The 26,222-nt window shown below is 40.0% G+C and overlaps 1 protein-coding gene across 1 annotated transcript in view; it reads left to right on the forward strand.

The window, feature by feature from the left end:
* LOC122803144 overlaps nt 1–26,222 on the forward strand; it is a 429,252-nt gene that overhangs the window by 97,034 nt on the left and 305,996 nt on the right. Inside the window, exon 4 of the mRNA XM_044072765.1 lies at nt 18,221–18,292. Within this exon, the coding sequence (XP_043928700.1) occupies nt 18,221–18,292 (72 nt within the window). The remainder of the gene's footprint in view (nt 1–18,220; nt 18,293–26,222) is intronic.

The following is a 26,222-nucleotide window of genomic DNA, read 5'->3' on the forward strand; positions in this document are numbered from 1 at the left end:
GTGACTAGATTTTTAGAAATTAGATTAGTGGGTAACTACTAAAATCTACTAAAATTGTCATTAGTGTATAACTATTAAAAACTTCTGTGTCGCTCAGCTTATAAGTAAGGGCATGACATCTAGGTCCAGAGATGTCATTGTACCACTACACTCGGCCCTCATCAGACCCATCACTGACTATAATGCCCACCAAGTATATTCCTGACCAGACACATGCAGCAATTTGAATGTGTGCAAAGGTTACTTATGAAAAGTATACACAGTGTTGTATGCGGATCTCTTCAAAGCTCTGTCTCTGTACTCTGTCTCTTTCATACTAATGAGAGGCTATCAATAACTGGTCTACAAGGCACGCCTGTATCCAGCTGTCATGAACCTTTTGCACATTTGCAAAACAAACATCTTCAGAACTACTAGATCTAAAGACCTAAATTTTAAATTTTGTTTCAAATCTAGGTGCTTAGGATTTCCCTCTCGCTTCCCCCCTCGGCTATCCTGGTGTGACTCAGTTTGAACTCTACAGTTCCCTACAAAACGGTGTCTACAGGACTGCAATCAGTTTCTCTCAGCATTTAAGCAGAGTAGGTTGCACACAAAAAGCATTTGTTAAGCTTTCACTTACAGTGCTGTGTAATTAAGCAGGTCACCATTTTGGTCAGCCATAGGGCTCTTTTTTTCTACTTGAGTGTTTGCCTCCTTCCCCTGTAACTTAAGTAAACTGACTCTTACATTACGAACTATAATGCTTACCTTATAGCTTTAGGACACCTTAGGAAACTTTGTAAACTGCAATAGCCCCGCTACGTTCGCCTTCGCTGCGCTCGGGCTCTCTTTGCTCTCCTCCCTGCCCCCAATCCCTTCCCGCCTCCAGTACCTCTAAATTTATAGTACTGTAGCCACTCCCCCACTTTCTAGATCCTATCTGCTTTCATCTGGGATAATTACTCCCACCCCCATTCTTCTCCTACATTTTAATAGCACCTATTAGCTTTCATCTGGCATTCTCCCATCCCCCTTCCAGTACCTTTACCTCACCACTCTATCTTCTGGTGTTGCATCACCAGGTAAAACAGTTCCTTAACTCACTAGCTGAATCACAGATAATGATATACTCCTCTTTACTACCCCTCTTGTTCGCACCATACCTCCTTACCTTGTATGAAAACCAGTTTCTCATGGGATTTCAGGTTCCAAAAGGCCATACTATCACCCCAGCTGTAAATCCTCCCACCTTCAACCATACTTACAGTACCAGGTCCTATCCAACATCTTGTTCAGTCTATCAACATCTCAACCCCAGGCACATTAGCTCTAGATCCAAACACTACCACAAACTAATAAACAAATTCCTGAAGTTCATCACCAAGTATAGATTTAACCTAATACTTGGTGGTGATATTCACCCCAACCCTGGCCCACCCACTTCAGATACACATACCCCCTCTACTTGCAATCTAAGCTACAAACCTACAATTAATAGGCCAACTAACTCTCTCCTAGCCTGTCATCTCAGTATTAGAAGCATTAATAACAAGGTACATGAATTGCATGCACTTCTGGATGTCCACTCCCCTGAGATTCTCTGTTTATCTGAAACCTGGTTAAAACCTAACACTACATACAATGAAGTGTTACCACCTGGGTACAACATACACAGGCTGGATCATGCTTCCAGGAAGTGGGGGGGGAGTAGCTGTACTCTATAAATCTGAGTTGAATGTCACCATAGATGTAATACAACCACCTCAGATTAATAATTCGGAGATTCTTGCCACCAAATTGCAACTTAATAAAACTAAATGCATTAATATCATCTGTATGTACATACCCCCAGGTAACAATATATCTACACTTGAAGATATCCTGCACTGGCTTTCATGTCACTACCCCCAAGAAACCCTACTACTTGGAGACTTTAACATTGACTGGGGCATCTGTTCCTCAGAATCCCCAACCACCCATATTATCCTGCATGCATTTACACAAATCATATCCACCCCTACCAGGATAGGTAAACCCAACCAAAAAGAAAGGATACTTGACTGGGTACTCATAAATAGTTACCCCCAACTGTACTCCTCTGGTACCCTCCCTGATGACCTAAGCTATCGCCTTCTCACCTATGTAATTAAGCACAAAGCCATTAATTCCCAACAACCCTTACTCAGAAAGGTTAGAAACAAAATAAACTTTGACCCTGCCAAATTCCAGCAAGAACTAAATTCATGTAATTGGTCTATTCTAAAACACCTCCCCTTAGAGGAAGCAGTAGCATACTTTAACAACAAATTTCTTGAGATCCTTGATTTGCATGCACCTGTTCGTTCAAAGAGAATAAAGGCAAAAACTGTGCCATGGCTTTCTAAAGAGTCTAAACTCAAAATTACCCTTAGAAACAAAGTATGGGCTTTATGGCATTTTTCTAAAGACCCCCAAGATCACATTAAATGCAGGCAATCCATGAACGAAACTAAAAACTCCATTTTACAAGACAAAAAAACAATACTACTGTAATTTACAGACAGTAAATCAAAGTAACCCTCAGAAGTTTTGGGCAGGTTTAAATAATCTACTACATCCTGGACAAACTTCAACCCCAATCCCTGCTGCTACTATTGATAAAACCCACTGAAGATGTTTCTGACAGTTTTAACTGATTCTTTACTGAGACAATTCAAGCCCTAGCTAGCCAACTACCTCCTAGCTCCCCTGGTCCTGAAAGTAGCACCCCTAGAAACCTACGTGCATTCAGCTTCCAACCAGCTGCCACTTCACTTATCCGTACCTTGATCAAAAAATTAAAACTCACTACAATTTCTGCTGATCAACTCCCTGCCGAGTACCTACAAAAATCAGCTGATGCTATTGCTTACCCCGTCTCAATACTAATCAATCGAACCATAGTAGAAGCTAAAATTCCCACCATCTTTAAAATATCCTATGTAATCCCACTTCACAAAGGAGGCAGCTCTTCTGAATTCTCCAATTATAGGCTAATAGCTATACTCTCTCCACTTGCAAAGATTATGGAAAAATGTATTCATAGACAACTCATGCACCACCTAATCCAGAATCACCTTATGGCAGACACTCAGCATGGTTTCCGTCCTCATTGCAGCACTACTTCAGCCCTCCTAGTCTTTACCAACACCATAAACCATAATCGCAACAATAATTATATATCCTCAGCCCTCTTCTTGGATCTTTCCAAGGCATTCAGTATGGTTGATCACAAACTTTTAATCCACACCCTGCAAACATTCTGTCTACATACTAGAGCCCTTCAATGGTTTCATTCCTACCTGAATGGTCGACAGCAGGCTGTCCTCTGGCAGAACAAACTCTCTAACCTTCTACCTAACACCCTTGGAGTACCACAAGGCTCTATACTAGGGCCCTTACTGCTCTCCATCTTCATTAACGACCTTTATACTGTCATCCTAAAAGTCAGCTGTATCCAATATGCTGATGACATCTACTCTGATTTGCTCGGCCACATCTCCAACAGAGTTATGGTCAGCTTCCCAGACCACCTTTAATACAATAGAAAACTGGCTTTCTGAATGTCGTCTGATCCTAAATCTCCAAAAAACTAAAATGCTGTTATTTTCACCAATACGTAGGTCTACCACTTTCACCTTTACCATAAATTCAAATGATGGCACAATAATCTCCCCTGACCCCTCTACAAAACTATTAGGTGACATCATAGATAATAATCTAAAATTTGACCTACATGTTAACCAAACTATCAAAACCATCAATAAAAAACTAGGGTCACTTTACAGAATAAAAGCCTTCCTAACCCCTCCAGCTAAAATTGCCATAGCTCGCTCTCACCTTCTTTCAACCCTTCTGTATGCATCCACTCTACTATCGAGTTTAAACAGGACTGTCCTTAACAAACTCTCAATTTGCTACAATCACATTGCCAGGTTTGCCACTGGGCTGCCATTTAGGACACATCATTGCATCAATCTAAATCAGCTTGGGTGGCTTGAACTACCCAGCCTAATCCAGTATAATCAACTGATTATGGCTTATAAAATCCTCTATAATCCGAACAATACTCCTGCACTTAAAAATATTATCACCCCCTATAACAATCCTAGACCACTTCGATCCTCTTACAAACTAATTCAGACTAGCAAAATTAATAACACAGCCGGTGACTCTCTCTTTGCAAACTCTGTAAGTAGATCCTGGAACTCTCTTCCAGCTGATATTACCTTACTTTCCACCTTAGGTCAATTTAAAACTAGACTCAAACAACATTTGTCACTTAACTGGCTATGTCACTGTATCAAGCTTGGCTAAAAATCTGTTAACCAATTTACTGTGTAATTTAATTTAATCCTGATTTATGCTTGGGATTAACTCTAAACTATGGAACTTGTTTAACTTGCTTACTTATGTAATCTCTGTAAATAGTCTGTTTGTATTATGTAATGTTGGTATTATGCAATGCTGTATCTTCTTACCCTTGGAGCTTTTCTCCCGGACCTCCGCTGAAAATGGACATGCATCCAGTCGGACTATCCCGATCAACAAATGTAAAATAAAAATAAATAAATAAAATAGAGAGACAGAAATGTATCTCTGAGAATTCACATTCTCTGGAATAGGCTTACCATGCATGTGAAATGAAGTCCCTTCCTAACTGTATTTCAGAGTAACTTGGACCATTGGGTGGGAAATCGAAAATTAAAGCCCTGTTCTGGTGCTTATGTCTGTGATGGACAGAAGCAGTCAGTAAATCCAATCACCACGTCTAAAGTATATAACTTTTGGGACACATTTGGGATGCACAGCTAGGTTTACAAAGGCCTTTGTGTTATTAGCGTAGTATACACCTCTGAACCTATGAACCTGTCAGTTGTATGATATTATAATAAATATTGAATCCTTATGATTTACCTTCAGTTAACCACATCTGCACTTGTTCTTACAGTTAGTACATCTTGTTACCACATTTATTTCTTCATTTAGATGTTTTAGAATTGCTTTCCACTGTTAACAAATATATCAAATTATAAAAGCTGTAAATGATGGAGAACTGAAGAAATTGGAGCCAAAGATAAAGTAGCTCCATTTGCAGAGAAGATCAAGCAGAATAGATTGTGGTGGTTTAATCACATGTGCAGGAAAGCCAGAAATAACGTGATGAAGCAGATTTGGGAAAGACAGGAAGAAGACAAGAGGACAAAGGATGTTCAACCAAAAGATAAGTTGATTGAGTGAAAGAATACCTGCCACAGTTAAGCATGATTGCCCAAGAAGGCAGAAGAGTAACAAAAGCTCAGCGTCTTACGAACCCTGGTCTGTTCAGAACAGCAAGATGCAAATCTCCAAAAAATGCTGTATAATAGATAGGACCATTAAAACCTCTTTAATAAAAATTGTTTAAAATAAGATAAGTGCTTTTGTTTAGTTTCACCACAAAACACCGTCAGATAAATCCAAGGACATAGGGCCAAGAATTTATGTAAGACATCACTCCTCAGCAGTCAATCAAAGTGCCAAAATTGAGCCAGCACTCCCTCAAAGGCAGACTTACATTATTTTCTTAAAGCCTTAAATTTTAACAGACTGGAAATGGAAATACAATCATTAATGCCTGACCAAACATCAGCTTGAAACACCAGCTGCCAAAATACTTCTCTTCTTTCTAGAAATAGCACTACGGGCTTCCTCTAGCCCCTTGGTGGATCTGCTCGACAACCACAAAATAAAAATAATGGTCATGGAATTCTGTTACATGATTAGCTAGGGAGTTCATTGTTTTACCTTTTAGTATATAATAAAGATGTTCATACATCCTTTCTTTTAAGAGACACTTTCAGTCTTTCCACTATAAAATGATGGACGTACCTGAGAAAGAGCAGCGTAAACCACACATTTGCTGTTACAGTCATATTTTTCTGTAACCCAAACATGTTTTTTTATCCAAAAAGAGTCACCCACTTGGATGCAGTTACAGAATGAGCAATGCCCACATTTGGTTATTCCACAGACATTACTGATCACATTGTAATTAAGTATGTACCTTCCAACATGTTCCTTAAGTTCTTCCCTCTTCTGAAAACCACCAGGGGGCATTCTGGAAGTAGATGTAGAAGTTCCCTGTTTTCTTTAAATAAATCCCAGTTCTTCTCAAGTATCCATTGTAATAGTCTGGTGGTCTTGGTTAAAGTCAGTGTAGATCAGTTGGTTTAATGATCTGGTTATGCTATGTATGTGTTGGTTGGCCATAGCAACTGCAGGTGGGCGTGTTCTACTCACTGCAGTTAACACAGCGTTGTAACATTCCATGTGGCAGTTAATAAAGAAGCTGTTAAACTGAAAACAGGTCTCCTCGCTCATTTCAACATGGTGTCAGAAGTTGCTCGCCAATGAGCATTTTTTCATCATATTTCCTCGTTCAAGAAAAAAAAAAAGAGGTACGCGTTGCAAGTGGCTAATGGGCTAACAGAGCATGGCGGAAGGATTTCGCAGACCAGACCCACTTGTCTTCGATGGAGACGTTGCTGAAAATTGGCACGTATTTGAAAGGGAGTATGACATCTTTATTGAGGCGGCCCACTCAGATAAACCAGACAAAACGAAAGCTTATATCCTCCTCAATCTAGCAGGGGCAGAAGCCATCGAAAGGGAACGCTCATTTGTCTATGCCGCAGAAATTAGGGTGCCACCCACAAGAGACGGGCAGGACGGAACCATTATTCATCCAGCAGAGTCCAGAGAGGACCCCGACTGTTTAAAAAAGAAATTTCGGGAAATGTGCAACCCACAATATAATAAAATAATGGAGAGACACAAGTTTCATTCCCGATATCAGAGACAAAGTGAAACTATTGAGTCTTTTATTAGTGATTTAAAGATTAAAGCCAAAAGTTGTCATTTTGGAGATTTAACAGATGAGTTAATCTGTGACAGGATTGTTTGTGGCATAAATAATGACAGTATAAGGAAGGCCCTTTTACGTGACAGTGACTTGGCCCTATCCAAAGCCATTTCTATCTGTCGTGTTTATGAAATGACTGAGGAGAATACTAGGGCTCTTGCCAAACAGCCAGCCGCAACGGTGGATGCACTGCAGCTCCACCAGATGGCGTCCCAGGACAAATTATAAGCCTGTAAGTGGGCAGGATGTAAAACTCGTCAGGAACTGCAACAATTGTGGAGGCAACCACCCTGCACAGCGAGACAAATGTCCTGCGTTTGGCCAGCAATGCCACAAATGTCAAAAATGGAACCACTACAAAAAATGTTGCAGATCCAAGCCTCAACATGAACATCCTAAAAGGAAAAGGTTTGTTAAAGAATACCATAACAAACAACCCGTGCATCAGCTAGAGCTGGAGCAGCTGGACATCAACAATGATGATACGTTCTATGTAGATGGTGTTGAGCCCATTGCAGTTGTGGACAATGTAAATACCCAAGTAGAGTACCAGGATGAAGGATTTGTCACCCTGTATGTATGAGATAAGCCTATTAAAATGAAAATCGACACGGGGGCAAAATGTAATGTGATGGCAAAAAGCACTTTTCTCCAGCTGTATGAGGGACAGATTTTGACATGCAATAAAACAATAAACCTAGTGGCCTACGGAGGCAGCAAGATCGAAACAGCCGGTTCTGCTACACTTTCTCTGTCACTGGATGGACAACAACACTTACTACCGTTCTTCCTTGTGGATCGTGATGTTGTGCCACTGCTGGGGTTTCGAGCATGTGTACGTCTAGGACTTGTCACACTGAGCCCTCATGTCCACCAGGTCAGTACAGAGCCTGACACTGATTTTACAAAAAATGTCCGTGAGCATTATGATGATGTGTTCAACGATGAGCTTGGAGAACTTCCAATAATATATTCCATGACTCTAGATCCTGAGGTGCAGCCCGTCATCCGGCCAGCGCACCGCATTCCTATAGCTATGCAAGCCCGAGTTACGTCAGAACTTGAAAACATGGCCAGCAAAGGAGTCATTACAGCGGTCTCTGAGCCCACAGACTGGGTTTCATCAATGGTGGTAGCACACAAGAAAGACAAAGAGGAGATAAGGCTGTGCATTAATCCTAAAGACTTAAACACGGCTTTAAAGAGACCCCATTACCCAATGCGCAGTGTTGAGGAAGTTGCCACCCAAATGGCAGGTGCGACTCTGTTCTCAGTGCTTGATGCGAAGAGCTCATTTTAGCAGATAAAGCTCGACCATAAGTCATCAATGCTAACTACATTTAGCACACCCTTTGGGCGCTACAGGTTTCTACGCATGCCTTTTGGCATCAATTCAGCAAGTGAGGTTTTCCAGCGCTCAGTGGAGCAACTATTCGCTGGCTACCCTTGTGCCATCATAGTTGACGACATCATTGTGGGAGGTCGTGATGTTGCAGAACATGACACGAACCTAAAGAAGGTACTTGACCGTGCACGAGAGATCAGACTCCGACTAAACCCCCACAAATGTAAGTTCCGTCTGGATCAAGTTTGTTACGCGGGACACATGTTCACAAAAGAAGGTCTCAGGGCCGACCCCACAAAGACGGAAGCTATCACAAATATGCCAGTTCCCCAAAATTCCCTGGCTGTACAGCGTTTCCTTGGTATGGTAAATTACCTGGGAAAATTTATCCCAAATCTCAGCAGCATTGCAGCACCGCTCAGGCACCTAATACACAAGGATACCATCTGGTGTTGGCTCCCACAACAACTGAATAAATCCAACGAACCAGAACCAAAAAATACTGGTCAAGAAAGGAAACAGTCAATGCAGCTACGGTTAAATTGTAGTTGGCAAGGTGCACAAATACAAAGGTAAAAACTACATAAACCAGCAAAATAGCATAATAACTTTTACTCAATACACGCTTTCGTCAAAAACTTCTTCAGAATGCATTAAAATCCCACACTCACAGTTTAAATAAACATCTCATTAATTAACATTCAATTATTCAATAAAAAATGATCATTGATTTTAAAAAACATGCTAAATAAAAAATTCCTTTACTATATTTTTATCAATAAATAATTTTTTGTTTTTTAAAAAACATTTAATATTTATTGAATCATTGAGACCTGGGGGTTGGTCAGATCTTAATCTGATTTGCCACATGGTCTCCCTCTGTTCGACAAAATTCTTGAAATCGCCCCCCCCTCAGGTCCGAATGACAAACTTCTAGTACTGAAAAAAGAAATTTTTTAAAATTATGACAAACGAGAGAATGTTTAAATAAGGCATTATTAATGTCCTTGCTTTTAATGCTATACAGATGTTCACGTATTCTGGTTTTTAAACATCTAGTCGTCATTCCTATATAAAATGAAGTACAACTGCTGCAAAAACTAATGTATATGACATCTTTAGTATTACAATTGACGTACTGTGGTACCTCTAAAGTTCTATCCATGGTGTCTATCGTAATATAGGGACCTTGCAGAATAAATCTGCACATATTACATCCAAAGCAAGGAAACATGCCTTTCGTTTGTATAATACTAGCTTCACCAGCTTTATTGTAGTGGTTACTCTCTAAAGCTCTTTTAATATTATAACTATTCCTTAACACAAAGTTGGGCTGTTCTCCAACTATATGGCTAATGTCTTGATTACCCTGCAAAATTCTCCAGTTTTTTCTCAAAACCTCTTTGATAGGTTCACTATCCATGGTCATATCCAAAGAACAAACTACTTTTTTATTTTCTTCGTTATTTGATATTCCTGAAGTAAAAAGGCTATCTTTGTTGTTTAATATAGCCTGATAGTGAGTACTACGTTTTCCCAACACTTCTTTTTTTATATTTTCCAAAAACAAAAAGTCATAACCCCTATTGATGAACATGGCCATAATAAAGTCCATTTCTTCTTGAAAATCACTATCTTTAGTAGTCATCCGACTGGCCCTTATGAATTGCCCTTTTGGTATATTCTTTATAGTGTAAGACGGATGACCACTTCTAAAGTGTAAATAATTGTTTGTGAATGTTTCTTTTCTAAAAATGCCACTGTGAAATCTTGATTCAGATAAATCCCACCAAAAAAGGATATCTAGAAAGCTAATTTTCAAGCCTATTTCTCCCTTAGTGAATTTTAAAAATTCAACTGTGTTGTTAATAGCTGCAAGAAATTCAAGAACTGTATCATTATTTCCTTTGATAATAAACACCATGTCGTCCACAAATCTATAATATAATAGAATGTTGAAAATGTTTCTTATAGGTTTAAGAAATTCATCTTCCCACCAAGACATTACAAGGTTTGCATACGAAGGAGCGGCTGGTGACCCCATGGCCACCCCTCTTTTTTGTCTATAATAGGTGTCTCCAAAAATAAAATAATTATGATGTAATAAAATATCCAAGAACCTACAAATAGTAGAAATCTGTCCAGTGTCATATTTTTTATTTTTACTCAAGAACTGTCGTATGGCCTCAACCCCTTCCTCATGGGGGATGCATGTATATAAAGACACCACATCCAAACTAAAAATAATATGTTGAGTGGGATCAAATATACTACTATCGTTGAATTCCTTGAGTTTTTCTAAAAAATGCCAAGAGTCCTTTATGTATGATTCTTGTTGTGAAACCAAGGGTCCTAAGGTGGCATCTATAACTAAAGAAATTCCCTCTGTAACTGAATGAGGTGATGAGACGATAGGTCTCCCACAACATCAACAAGCATTCGAACACCTCAAATCATGCCTAGCCAGCTCACCAGTCCTATCGTATTTTGATGTAAAGAAGACAGTGACATTAACCTGTGATGCTTCACATTACGGACTGGGTGGTGCATGTCTGCAAAGTGGTAAGCCAGTAGCATACGCATCTTGCATGCTCACCGATACCGAGACACGCTACACACAAATCGAGAAAGAATTGTTGTCAGTTGTGTTTGCGTGTACCAAGTTTAGAGACTACATATACGGAAAACCCACGGTAGTTGAAACAGACCATCAGCCCCTTGTTACAATCCTAAAGAAGCCAATCCACACTGCCCCAGCTCACCTACAGAGGATGTTACTGCAATTACAAGCTTATGACCTAACACTTGTTTACAAGAGGGGTAAGCACATGTACCTTGCGGATACTCTGTCACGAGCCCCAAGCAACAGTGTTTCCCAAACTCAAAGTGCAAATAACAACTACGAGGTGATGTCTGTCAGCTACATCTCTACAGCCAGGCTGGAGGAGCTACGATCCCACACGGCAAGGGACCAGGTCCTGCAAACTCTAAGCACAGTGATTCAGAGTGGCTGGCCCAACAAAGACTGCCAGGTTCCTCCATCTGTGCGTCCATTCTTCCCATATAGAGAAGAGTTGATAGTGGAAAACGGCGTTGTCGTTAAAGGTCACAGGACGGTCATCCCCGACTCCCTACAACAAGAATATATTAATATTATGCACAGAGGTCACCCAGGCTTAGAAGCCACAAAGCGCAGAGCAAGAGGCACTGTATTTTGGCCTGCAATGAACAAAGACATCGAAAGAGAGCTGCTCTCCTGCTCTGTATGTAACAGTACCCGACCACACCAACAAAAGGAACCTCTACAACTACATCCGGTTCCTGCCCTGCCTTGGTCTACGGTCACCACGGATATGTTCAAATGGCATGGACAACAATACATGGTGCTGGTCGACTCCTATTCAGGGTGGTTTGAAATTGACCTTCTCCGGGACACATCTTCAGCAGCGGTGATCACAAAACTGAAAAGACACTTCTCCGTCCACGGAGTACCTCACACCCTGATTTCTGACAATGCAAGACAATACACCAGTCAGCGTTTTAAAGTGTTTGCCCAGCGGTGGGACTTTGTCCACATAACCAGCAGCCCAGAGTACCCCCAGTCCAACGGATTGGCTGAAAGGGCTGTCCGCAGTGCCAAGCTACTGATGGAAAGGTCTCACAGAGATGGGACAGATGTTTTCCTCAACCTACTGAACATCAGAAATGTCCCGCGTGACAAAACGTTGGGATCACCCGCAGAACGTCTAATGTCCAGGCAGACTCGCTCAACTTTTCCTGTCAGCACCCATCTGCTGGAACCAGCCCCAAAGGATGTGGAACAGGTCAATGTGCAACTTAAAAAGAAAAGGCTCATTCAGAAGCAGTACTACGACTCAATAAGCCGCCCATTATCACCACTCAGAGAGGGTCAAGTGGTCAGGTTGCAGGCATTTAAGGGACATGACCGCCTGGGCACAGTGAAGGAGGTATGCAGTGAGCCACGCTCATACATCATCGAATCTAATGGTGGCATCTACAGGAGAAATCGTCGCCACATCCTACCTGTTGGTGAACCACCACCACCTCGACAGATCGATCCTGCCGATGGTTGTTCCCATCCAGCTGACCCTGCCACACCGGACACTCCTTCCCTCGCTCCATGGCCCCGGCAGGCACTTCAACCAATGCCTGCACATACTCAGCATTCCAGTGTGCAGCAAGTTCCTGTAGCTTGCTCTCCCACCAAGAAGACACACAGTGATACCCCCTATGTGACACGTTCAGGTCGCATTTGTAAGCCTAACCCCAAATACTGTTCTTAAGAGGAAAAAAAAAAAAAAAAAAAAAGGCATGTGATGTATTAATGCATTGTATTTTGGTTCTTACTTATCTAGTATTCAGTTGCCATGTTAGATAGCCAGTGGGGAAGGCTGAACGTTTTGTTCCATACCGTCTGTTTTACTAGCTCATTATTCATTATTTAAGTTTGAGTCATTGTGGTTCAACTTTGCAATACACAGCATGAGTTGGTTTTCATACAAAGGAGTAACTAAAAGGAGAGGATGTAGATCAGTTGGTTTAATGATCTGGTTATGCTATGTATGTGTTGGTTGGCCATAGCAACTGCAGGTGGGCGTGTTCTACTCACCGCAGTTAACACAGCGTTGTAACATTCCATGTGGCAGTTAATAAAGAAGCTGTTAAACTGAAAACAGGTCTCCTCGCTCATTTCAACAGTCAGTAAAAAGGTGCTCTTCAGATTGCCAATTCCATTGTTGTCTTCTTCACCAGTTTCAGTGACAAGAGCACCATTGTTATGAGTATCAGGATATAGTAATTCCTTTTCCTTTTTGTCTGCACTTCCTCCTTAATGTCAGTTAAAAACTCTTTGGGGTAACCCCTTGCCAAAAACATGTTCTTCAAAGTAACACACTCTTTCCAGACGTGTTGCTCCAGGGTGACTATTCTTGCGGCCCTCACAAGTTGTCCCTTTACTACCGATTTCTTTTGAGCAAGGGGATGGGCACTCGAAAAATGGAGGAAGGAGTTGGAGTAAATTGGCTTTCAATAAATCTTCGAAACATAATGGCCATTATTCAAGTCCTTGGACCAAAAAACATCCAGATAAGGAATATTTATCTTATCCTTATTTATTTTGAATTTCAAAAACACCATGCTTGAGAGCTGGAATTTGCAGTGCATATTATTGTAGCATCATCAGCATACTGGATTACTGAGCACTGTGGGAGTGTGGAGTGAAAGTTGTTAATAAAGATGCTAAATGAGAGAGGACCAAGCATGGAGCCTCGGGGTACCCCTGTGGAAGTATTGAGGAAGGGACAGTAAGACTGTTGCCATTTGGTGGATTGCTGCCTATTAGATAGATAGCTGTTGAACCATTGTAGTGTAGGTGGTGAATTGTGGAGAGTAGATAGTTTAGAGAGAAGGATGATGTGGGAAATTATATCAAAAGCTTTGGATAGTTCTTGGAAAAGAGAAACGATGATTTTTGACAGAATACTGTGCCTGGTTAACTTTATCAAGGAAGGAGAGGAGGGCAGTAGTAGTGCTATTTCCCAGTCTGAAACTATGCTGAGTGATTGATAAAATTTTGGTTTTCAAGCAGGTGGTTGAAGAGTTGGGCATGGATGCATTTTTCCAGTATTTTAGAGAGAGGTGAGAAAATTGCTATGGGGTGAAAGTTTGTGATGCCTGTGTTGGTGCCGCCTTGTGTAAGGGGAGAATTGCATGCTTTTTTCCAGATGTGTGGGACTAGGGATTCTTTAATTGATCTGTTAATGAGTATGCTGATGGGATAAGCTATAGAGTTTGAAGCTAGTACAGGAAGTGTGGGGGTAGATTGCCAGGGGCCAGAGTACAGGGTTTTAGCTTAAGTAAATTTTATTTTATTGTGGCAGTGGGTACAGGGGCGAATTTTAGGTTGGAGTTGAGGGCAGGATTGTTTTCTGGGATGATTTGGTCATCAGCTGTCTTAGCAGTGGTTATGCTAACTTTTGGAAAGTTGGTGGTTAGGTTAGACATGGTGTTAGTGAAGTAGGAATTGAAGAGGGTGGCAAGTTTGTCAAGGGTTTTGTCTGGGTGAGGGGGTGGGTTGCTTTGAAAGCCTGGGTGTAATAGTTGGAGGACCAGAATTTTTTGGCATTATCTTTATGTTGGCTGTGTAGGTGGAGGTAGTGGGCTTTTTTATCTCTGGTTATTAGTTGTTTTGCCTGGTTATGGCATTTCTTGCATTGTAGTAGAGTTGAGGGGGGTCTTTGTTTTTCTGCCATTATTTCCAGATTTTATCTCTTGTGGGCATGACTTCTTTTGTGGATTTTGAGAGCCAGCTTGCCTGGTTATGTTTTATTTGCTTTTGACAGGTGGGTGCTTGACTATTTAGGATATCGAGGAATGTTGAGTTAAAGAATTCAACAGCCTCATTAAGTGGTAGGAATTTAAGGGCTTCCCAATTCACTTTAGCTATGTTTTCATTAAATATGGATGGTTGTAACTTAGTCAAATTTCTAATTGATTTGTATTGGTGTTGGCCTGGGGTTGGGTAGATGTGCGTAGGATATATGCTAGGTGGTGGTCACTAATGGTATTAGGTAGTATGCCTGCAGTGGCAATATTGTTAGGGTTGGACACTAATATCCAGTCTGTTGTGGAGCCCCAGTTGTTATTTTGTGGGGTCTGGTGATGTCTTGAATTAGTTGGGATAAGTTGTAAAGGTTTAAGTTTTTTGAGGGGTTCTTTTGGGCAATGTCTAGCCAATCAATGTTTACATTACCTAGGATGATGGTTTCATTGTCTGTGTTTTGGGATGTCCAGGCAAGTATGTTCTCTAATATTGGTATGTTGTTTCCTGGAGGAATATACAAAGCAATTATGTAAATGTTTTTATGATTGTTAGGTTTTAATATAGAGATTAGTACTATGGTTGGGGAGAAGTTGGGTGTTGGTTTTGAGTAGGGAATTACAGTATATTTGCTAGGAAAGAGTATTGCTACTCCCCCTCCTCTCCTGTGGGGCTGATTGGCTCTTAGGCGTGAGCAGCCTGGGGGGAGAAATTGTGTCTTTTACATATGATTTCAACCAGGTTTCAGTAGCTGCTATACCAGGGTTGTTTTGTGACATCCATGCCTGGAGTTCAGGTATCTTGTTTATAAGGCTTTGGAGATTTATGGTTGATAGCATGAGAGATTTGCTAGGTTTCCTAGGACTGGGGGGGGGGGGGGCTGTATATCACCACACTGGGATATAATGCTTTCGCAAATTATGTGGGTTATCTTATTTTTTCCTAAAAATCGTATAGTTGCTGGTGGTGGTGTGATAATGGGGGTGTCTTTGGAGAAGTAGAATTTTTACTTTGGATATTATAGAGGTATTAGCTGTGAATAAGCTAGGGTGGATGTCCGAGTAACTTGATAAATGTGGTTTAAGTGAGGTCATAGTAATAGTAGTGATGGATGTGATGGTGGTTGATTGCAGTGTGATAACAGAATGAATATGAGCAGGATAGGTATAGTGTAGGAGATGGAGCACTATATGGCCCTATTTAGAATGGGTGGGGAGGTAGAGTAGTTATCAGGTATGGTATAACTGGAGGAATAATTAGGGGGGTTGTGAGATAGGTGAAAGAGAGGTGTGGGAGGGGTCAGGGTAGGTATAAGGTTAATGTTATGGGGGGTGGGCAGGAATGGGTGCAGGGTAGTGAGCGACGTGAGCATAGCAAATGGAGCGGGCAAGGCCCATGCAGGGACAAGAGCTGAAAAACTATCAGTTTAAGGTGAGTAATAAGCTTAAGATATCAGTATCTAACAAAAGATTAATCTAAGTAGTTCTGGAATGCTTTAAATAAGTATCACTGTAAGCAGGGCTGTTAGGCAGTTATAGAGAGGGTTGTGATTAGTATAGAGAGGATGCTGAAAGTAAAAAGCAAAAATTTACTAATTTAAGCAGTGAATGCTTGGGACTGGAAGAATGTGTGTGTGTGTGTGTGTGTGTGTGTGTGTGTGTGTGTGTGTGTGTGTGTGCGTGTGCGTGTGCGTGTGTGTGTGTGTGTGTGTGTGTGTGTGTGTGTGTGTGTGTGTGTGTGTGTAAGGCTAATTCAAGATATTATGGCACCATCTAGTGGCAATTGGTTAGAATAAGAGAACTCCTTGTTGTTGGTGTGCACACACATTTTAACACTAAGCCTTAGAACTTTATAAAAACTAAGTTATAATTCACCAATTGCAACAGAAGGACATAGGGTGTCAGGTTCTTGCTTCCTGGAGCTTTTATTTAGTTAAAAAGATAACCAGCTTCACTGGACAAAATAGACTTTGTTTTTTATTTATTTATTTGCAGTTTAATCCCAGGTTGGGGGGGGGGGGGCACGCAGTTAAGAAACCCGTGCAAATTACCGTGTATGCACAATGAACAGAGAAGTAGGGAAGCTAAAGCAGTTACATCCCAATATTCTATAACAGTGGTGCTATTATCACTGAAACTGGCGATCTGGGGGCCGCCTTTATTACCGACTTTAACCAAGGCCACCAGACTATTACAATGGATACTTAAGAAGACTTGGGATTTATTTAAAGAAAACAGGGAACTTCTACAACTACATCCAGAATGCCCTCTGGTGGTTTTCAGAAGAAGATTTTGGAAGGTACAGTACTTATAATATAACCAGTAACATCTGTAAAATAACCAGATATGGGTGTTGCTCTTTCTATGAGTGGATCCAAGTGGGTGATTCTCTTTGGATAAAATAACAACATGTTCAGGTTAGAGAAAAATATGATTGTAACAGCAAAGTGGGGTTTACGCTGCTCTTTGTCAGGTATGTCCATGATTTTATATTGGAATGACTGAACATGTCTTGAAAGGATGTATGAACATCTTTATGATATACGAAAATAAAAAAATCATGAAAGTCTTGACTAAACACATAACAGAATTCTATGACCATCATTTTTATTTTGTGGTTGTCAAGCAGATCCACCAAGAGGAGGCCCATAGCAGTTATTTCTAGAAAGAAGAGAAGTATTTTGGCAGCTGGTGTTTCAAGCTGATGTTTGACCAGGCATTAATGAATGCATTTCCATTTAAAGTCTATTAGAATTAAAGGCTTTAAGAAGATAAAGCAAGTTTCCCTTTAAGGGATGGTGGCTCAGTTTTGACACTTTGATTGACTACTGAGGAGTGATGTCTTACATAATTTCTAGGCCCTACATCCTCAGATTTATCTGATGAAGTTTTGTGGTGAAACAAAGTGAAAACACTTATCTTATTTTAAACAACTTTTATTAAAGAGGTTTTTAACGGTCCTATCGTTCAGCATTTTTTGGAGATTTACATCTTGTTCTGTACAGACTAGGGTTTGTAAGCCATTGACCTTTTGTGGCTTTTACTTCAGTTTGCAGAAAAGTAACACTGTATTTAGAGAGCTGATAGTAGCTGACATCACACCTTGACCGCATGTAAAAAATGGAGAAAAAGTGGAAGATAAGTACCATTAATTAGAATTAAAATACTCAGCAGGATTAGTCACATCACATTTTGTGCTGGTCCTTTTATTACTTTTAGGTGAACTGTGCAGCAGACTTTTATCAAGGGTCCATCTTGTATGGTACTGAAATTTTTGCTCCTAATGTCTGTACAAAGATCAGATGACTAACAGTGTGCATTCCCTGTTTCTAATGCACTTGGCTACACTAAACTCTATATAGTTGAGATAATTCAACATTCTGAAGAAAACTAGTTTAATTTAAAAATGTATATTAATTTATTATTGCCAAAAACTAGTTCTTGTTTATGTGTCACTATTATCAGCTATCGCAGATGATACCCTGTTCCGATCCTCGCTGCTTTATGTAATGCCTACACTTGAGAATATAGTTGTGTTTGCCGCTTGTCTGGTTGTGTCTGTATTATTCAGTTTAATTTTGAATACTATCCTTTGCACTCTTAAACATTTTATTGCATTTCTGTTTTTACAGTTGTGAAAGAATCACCAAAGTCTGTTGGAATAGACACCCAGGAGACATCCCTCATTGTGGTGCAAGAGTCAAGTAATTAATATTTTATTTATTGATTTACTCAATATGTTAACCAGGTAGGTGGACTTGTCCAAAGACCCTTTTCAGCCATAAACTGGGCCTTTACACAAAAATAATATAGATACACTACTTATACAGTGATCTTGGTATCCTTCGAATGTACAAATACACAAAATATACAAAAGTACACAGAGATTAATCTTTAAGAATAATATTATGTTGAGGTAGTGTAGAGCTGTTATTAAAGTGTCATTTAAGAAACATGCAATAACTGCTACTATCACATGGGATGTTATCATGTACAAGAAGCAAAATAGTTAACCTGTACCATAGAAACAACTGCATGTATTCTTTGCTTTGAGATGTGCCTTTAGCTGTCTCCTGAATACAGTTTGCCCAGTGGTGCTTAGTATTTCAGCAGTCAGAGTACTGCATAATCAAGGGACAAGTTTGTAAATGTTCTTTTCAGTGGAATTTAAGAAGTATGAAGGCTTTTGTAACTGTAAATTACTTTGACCTGTTAGATTGCAATCTTGTGCTGGGATTTGTAGGAAGGAAGTTTTAGATGGGTGGACCAGTTATCTTTCAACTCAGGTCTCCCTTTATCCCTTCTTCCTCCTACTCCGTCTGTCACAGATGCCTCAGACATTGTTTGGAGATCTGTATGTATGGAAGGGGGGGGGTGAAATTTCAAGTTCTGTGGGACATTTACAACTTACATAAATACATAAATATCAAGATGATAGTTGTAATAAATTCTGTAGAAGACTTAAATCATCTTTGGTCCTCAGGACCTCTTTAATCACATAGATCACTAGAGTTATAGGGGTACCAGATCTTACCATCTCTGCAGACTTGCTATGATAGCTTGTAATGCAACATCTCTAGGTCTCCTACATTTTCTTAGAACAAAGTATTATTGCAGACAAGCTGAGCAGGTCCAGGGCAGACCCTGAAGAATGAAAGTTGCACACAGGGGATCATCCAGGAATTCATGCAGCTATGATGAATTCCTTAAATAAATCAGCTTGCCTGCATTCAAAATAGACAGTTAAATAAGTTTTGCTGTAAGATTCCTTGCAAGCAGGCATGGAAGACAGATGCTTTCGAATTCTCATGTACCACCCTTTGCACTGATATCCAGAATACTTCTAAAGATCCAGAAGCACTCCTGAAATATAATTGTGGTGACCTCTTTTGGTCTGTGCAACTTTGGTTCTCCCTTCTCTTAAAAATAGCAATGGGCAATTACCACAGCTTCCCCATAAAGTGGACTTATTCACCCAGTACAGGAGTTGGTTGATAACTCCCTGTCCTTAAAATTCTTCAGTTGTCTAGATGACATAATTTTAATACCTTCCAGGTACCTTTTTTTTCTGAGGACAAGCAGTAGATACTAAAGAAGGCTAAGAAACCTGCTACTAGAAAGTTATATACGAATAAGTGGAAAAGATTTTCTAGTTGGTGAAGCCGCAGTGGTGCAGCGGTGGCATTGTTGCCTCACAGCAAGAGGTTCTCCCGTTTGATTCTCGGCTGGAGTGCCTTCTGTGTGGAGTATGCATGTCCCCCCCCACGGTCGAGTGGCGTTTGAAAGACATGCGTAAAATGGGTGTGCCTTCGTTGAAGGTTGGGCGTCGAGCTGGCACCTCGGCACCGTAAAAATCTACTGCCAATCATTAGCGGACCGGAGTTCCGCTGTGGCGACCCCTAACTGGGAAAAGCCGAAAGAAAAAGAACTGTACTAAGAAGTAGGGCATGTATTTGGCCTGGATGTCTTTCGTTTTAAAATATTTGTGAGAGGTATTAACATCTGGCCTTTCCTTGTTTCTTTCTTTTCTATTAAGATTTTTCTTTGGCCATTTCTGCTGTCTGACCTTAGCTCTCCCCTCTTCTGCTCTGCCTCGTGTCAAACAGTTTTTGAAAGAGGTTTTGCTTATCCATCCACCTAGAAAATAGGTGGCTCTTCTTTTTGATCTTAACTTTGGGGTAGAAAAACAGATAATATATTTGAACATGCTTATCTGGCTGATTTAAGTAAATTGTTAATGTGGAAAACCTCTTATAAGTTGTTAAATCAAACAACCACTTTGGTGACTGTTTATACTCTGTTCATATAGCCAGGCTTTGGAATTCTATTCTACTAGATCTTAGTCATGACAGTAAATATAAACAATTTATGTTTAGTCTGAAAACTTATCTAAATTCCACTTGGACCTCTCCTTGTACCTGAATCTCTATTCATACTATCCCCAACCTCTATTCATCCTAGTTTTCCCTCTCTTCGTCTGCTTTGTTTAACCACTATAGTCTCTACATTCCTAACACTGTGTTTAACTGTTGCCATGTGCTGTCATTGTGTTTGCATTTAACCTTCATTACTTATTTTTTTTTGCTGTACATATGTATTTGTTTTGAGTATACATTCAAGAATGTCCATGTGCAGCTGATTTTTGTGTTACCTTTGTTGTTTAACTCTTCAGCTTCTCTTCCAGGCCTCTGTTGAAAGTGGGCTTTTAGCTCTATCAAATTATTTCCAGTCGGCAAATGGAAATAAATAAATAAATATAACGATGTGGAGTAACATTATAACAAGTAACAGTAGTTAACATACTAAAATATGATTAACAACACCAGTGTCCCACAATTAATGAAAAGGAAAGACTTACATTTATAAAGGAAGGAAAAGCTCTATGAGATAGTTATAGAGACCTATGAGATGGTATTTCATCAGAGAGGGATCAAAGAGTAGTCATTGTGCTATGGCCAGACCACAGCTTGTATTGTTTGTAAATGAGTAGTTTATATCATTTGGTGGAAGGTAAGAGCTGGATATAAATTTTTTTTTTAAAGAATTTTTCCTAGAGTGGATGACTAGAGATGGGACAGAAGTGTGATGTGCTGATGGGCTTTGACTGTTTAGAGAGATGTTTGATTTGGGCTGTTTTCCATACTAAAGGTGTAATGACTTTCCTATACATTGGAAAGTCCAACTTTCCAGAATAGATGATCACTGTGGCTCATCAGGCTAATTGTATATATCTAAAGACATTACAAAAAATATATATATTCTTCACAAAACCACCACTCACCAAACCATATACCAAAAAACAAAAAAGCAGGAACACAGCAGAACTGTTTGAATTATCTTTACTTTAACACACTGGTACCTCAGCCATTCGCCTTCAACGGACAATATGCAATTACAAACAACCATCTTTATATACATAGGTTCAAACCCCAATTAATTCAATTAAATACTAATTGAAAAATTACATCTTGTTTAAAATGCTGCATACACATTTTTTAAAGTACTACATACACATTTTATTAAATACAGCCATCCTAAACAAAAAGAGCAGTAAAGGTTAGGATCATGGAACATTTAAGGGATATTATCAATAGAAACTTTAAGAGTCCAATTGCTGAACATTTTGTGAATATTCATGGGGTGGCACTAGTTCCTTTTTCTTTAGTATTTTGGCACAACCTGTGTTAGTTAGGGGAGGTGATATGGTGAGGAGGTTGAATGAGTTAGAAAGTAAGTTCATTCTCAATTATGGAACATTGTTTCCTAGGGGTCTAGAGGTAAATATATGAAATTGTATTAAAAATCTTTTCATATTTATGAATTTATAAATGTATGAATTAATGAGGCTTTTATTGTCATGCTTATTTAGTCTATTATAAAGGTCAGTTATGGATATATTTCATAAAAAAGTTCATTAAAAAAGTTCATCAATCAATTTTGGATAGTTTATATCTAAAATGAGTTATTTAAAATGTTTAGGATGGCTGTATTTGATAAAATGCTTTAGATATATATATGTGTGTGTGGAGACATGCGTGAATGGGTGAAGGTTGTGCGTCAGGGCCGGCAACTCGGCACGTAAAAATCTACTACCAATCATTAGCAGACCGGAGTTCTGCTGTGGTGACCCCTAACCGGGAAAAGCCGAAAGATACAACAACATATATATATATATATATATATATATATATATATATATATATATATATATATATATATATATATATATATATATATATATATATATATATATATATATATATATATGTGTGTGTGTGTGTGTGTGTGTGTATACACACATATAGAAGTTAATATTACTAGGTTGAAATTTTAGGTACTTAACTATTTTTTTGAGTTTCTTTGTCATGTTTAGGTGAGGAAATGAAAGCAGGAGAAATTGGGAATTTTGATTTTTGTGAATGATTCATTTGAAACATACTGCAGCATTATGGAAATTGACAGAGGTAGATTTTGCCCTCTTATAAATACTATGTTTATTTTAATGCCTTTTTGGGATTTTTTCCTCATCAAATCACTAACAGGGACTTCACTGTAATTTTCTTTATGTGGTAAAGCTTTATTAGTAGTTAAACTATCTTTAAAAGTTCATATAATTTAATAAACTATTAAGAGATTGGTATTATGTTCCAAAGTGTTGAAGCATTGGAGAAACTTCTGGCCATGAGTTTGCACTGCCTGAAAAATCAGTGTATTGTGATGGATGGCAGAGTAGTTTCTGAATGTTCAGTGTATCTCTCTTGCTTTTTTGGTGATTCATTTATTTATTTGTTTATTTATTTCTGCGCTGTTTTTTCTCAGTTTTCTGCTAATCATCAGCTTTGCCTTGTAGCCTCCCTAATAATGCACTAATTCCTCTTGTTGGAGCTTCTGGAATGTGGATTAGGTGAAACAGCAGTAGAAATGCCTTTTTTGCACCTTAGTGTGACCAGTAGCCTCCAGTGGTGACTCAGTCCTTGAAAATTAGACCAGACGTGTACCATTCTCCCACCCGCCTGTGGGAGGTGATGGGGCTGTGTTCCTTCACCCTCCTCCCTCAACCAGTCTGACTCTTCCAGTGCCAGGGCTGCTGTACAAACTCCAGTCATATGTATTGTAGTCAGGGTTCCATCCTTGTATGTCATAGACCTTAATCTGAGTTCATTTCCTATGCTGCATGATGTGAAATCCAGCTAGAGATGGCAATATCTTGGGTATCATTTTGGCACCTGGGATTTTCTGTTCCCTACACATGGTTATAACTTTTAACTAATGCTTACCATAATATTTTTATTATGATGTATTTATGTGTTGTGTGATTTGAAAGGAAATTTTTTTGCATCCATGTAGTTAATGTTTTGGCCGTATGGTAACAGTGGATATGTTTGTAAAAGAGGAAATGGTGAGTGAATATTTAATCTGATGTTCTGTTTGTTTTATGTTTGGAATGAAAGTGTTCTTGTGCCCCACTTGCTTTGGCTGATCATTTTTATGCTTGTTGTTATGGACTTTCACTTGATATTTTCTATTGGAAATGGATTTCTATTGAAAATGCCTGCATGAAAAAAAAAATGTGTAAAAATCAATTTTATGATGTTCTTCGTGTTTCACTGTTGCAGTCATTACATTTGGGTTATCCTGCTGGCAGGTTGCCCTCAGTCGGCCTGAATTCCAAAGTCTTGGGTCCTGCGACGGTTGCTATCACCCCTTCCCTGATGTCAGGTCATCAGGGGTATAAAAGATGCAGCCGACACCATTTTCTTCAGTATTTCTTGCTGCGTGGTGCCCGAAGCAGAAGCAGTTCGCAAGTGCCGGTCGGCCGACTCCTGAGATTTTCGTGTTCGAATTTCAGATCCAAAGTCTTCATTAAAAGCTAAGTACCCCATTGGGGAAACTTTTTTCTTGCTCCAGTCCAATGTCAGAAAAAGTTAATAATTGTATTTCTTGTGAGAAGCAAATACCTCATAAGGACTTTCATTCTTACTGTATTCCTTGCCTAGGCCCTGACCACGACGTAGCTAGTTGTCGGTTTTGTGCTAAATTTAACCAACGCACTATTAAGCGTCGGTACGATTTTGCATTAAGCTATTTTGGCCGAAGATTTAATTATACAATGTCATTGGATAACCATCTGACAACCGGAGTTCACAAAAAACACAAAGAAAAAAAAAAGACAGGGTACCAAGGTCCAAAACCAACAACGAGGCTTCTCCTAAGTCAGTCGCCGGTTCACCGGTTCTCAGTGAGGCGCTTTTGCAGCCCCTGATGCCCGCTACTTTAGATTCACAGGCCGCTACTGACACCCACGTGGAGTCGGCAAGGCCGCTAGAAGCTCAATGTATTGGAGCCTCGGAGACTATTCCCTCAGATGGGTCCGTAGCCGCTGAGCAGGCATCAGCTTCTGAGGGTGTATTCAGACCTAAACAATTATACATTAAAACGACATCAGCTTCAAAGGCAAAGACTGAAGCACCTTTAAAGACAAAGAAACAGGTTCAATAGCCTCATGGACAGGCTTCCATGCCCAAAAAACAGATGCTCAAAATGGCCGAAGACTTAATTACCTTGATCAGGGGTTCCCATCCCCCTCCATATAAGTGGCCTAGGCAAGAGACAGACTATGAATCTTTCCATTTCTTCTGATTCTTCTTCTGATCAGGAATATTCTCTACAGCCCTATTAGGATTCTGATGCTGAAAAATCCATTCCTTCAGCTTCTCCTCCTGAGGACTACTCTTTTGGGGAAACCTTGCATACCATGAGGGAGCATTTCCACTGGGAGAGCCAACATTTTTCAGAATCTAAGAAAAGGCTCAGAGACTTCCTTTTACTACCTCAACACAGGCCTCTAGCTATTCCGCCTGTGTTAGACATTATAGATGATGTGTTTTCAGAGTCTAGTCTGACCCCTGACACCTTACCTCCAGCTCCTGTTAAGCCGGACAGATACTACAGGGTCCCTGACTCTCAGAAATTCCTTTTCAAAAACCCTGCTGCAGACCCAGAAACTATTTCTCAGGGTCCCAAGGGGGTCAAGGCTTCCACTGCAAAAAACTCTACCCCCTCTGACAGAGATTCTAGGGCACTAGACAGATGGGGAAAAAAGATTTACACATCTGCTACCTTGGCTATAAGGGCCTTAAATTGCCAGTTTCATATGCTCAAATATCAGCAATAAATCATGACACTGCTTAAACAGAAAATGTTGATAAATTCTGAATGTGCAGAAAACAAAGAAATGCAGGATTTATTGCATGCAGCTGAACAAGTGGGAAAGCATACTTTGCAATGTGGTTTTGATTCTCTAGAGGCCTCATGCAAGGCCGCTGTTACGGGTTCTGTCATTAGGAGGCATGTTTGGTTAAAGGAACAAAATCTGCCTGATCATGTCAAAGCAAAATTATTAGATGCTCCATTACAGCATGATACCCTGTTTGGTCTTAAGGCAGAAGAGGTGTTAAAGAAAATGGAGGACAAAGCTAAATCTATGCAAATGGTCAAGGAATTCTTACAGGTACAGCCTCCTAGGTTTAGCAGACACTGACCTACAAAGAATTGGTCCTTTCCAGTGTCAGACAGACCTCAAAGGGGCAGATCCAGATGCCCTAGAGGCAGATCCCAGCCACAAGGTTCATACAGGTCTAAGCAATGGGGTGCTTCTACCTCCAAAAAGCAGAGAGGATAAATCACAACCATACAGGAAACAGTCCCAATGACTTCCCCCTGCCTGTACCAAGCACTTATCTTCTGGCAACACCCTTAGGGGGAAAACTAGCACTTTTTTCTCAAAATTGGAACATTATTACCCAGGACAAATGGGTTCTAGACATAGTGTCACAAGGCTACAAGTTTCACTTCCATACCCTGGCAAGGACAAACGGTTGGCCAGACCTGACAAAAAATCAATGGGCAGAGGCTCAAAAACAAGTTGTATCTCTTGCAAATGGGGGCAATTCAACAAGTACAACAGCAAGAGCAGGGACAAGGATTTTACTTAAGACTGTTCTTGGTACCCAGAAAGGACAAAGCATGGAGACCAATTCTGGACCTATCTATTCTAAACACTTACCTGGATATACCCAAATTCAAGATGTTGACCTTGCAGCAGCTTCTGCCCATGCTGGGCACGAAGGCTTG

This window comes from Protopterus annectens, chromosome 5.part1, assembly GCF_019279795.1.
Source record: "Protopterus annectens isolate FY-2018-M chromosome 5.part1, PAN1.0, whole genome shotgun sequence".
Lineage (NCBI taxonomy): Eukaryota > Metazoa > Chordata > Ceratodontiformes > Protopteridae > Protopterus > Protopterus annectens.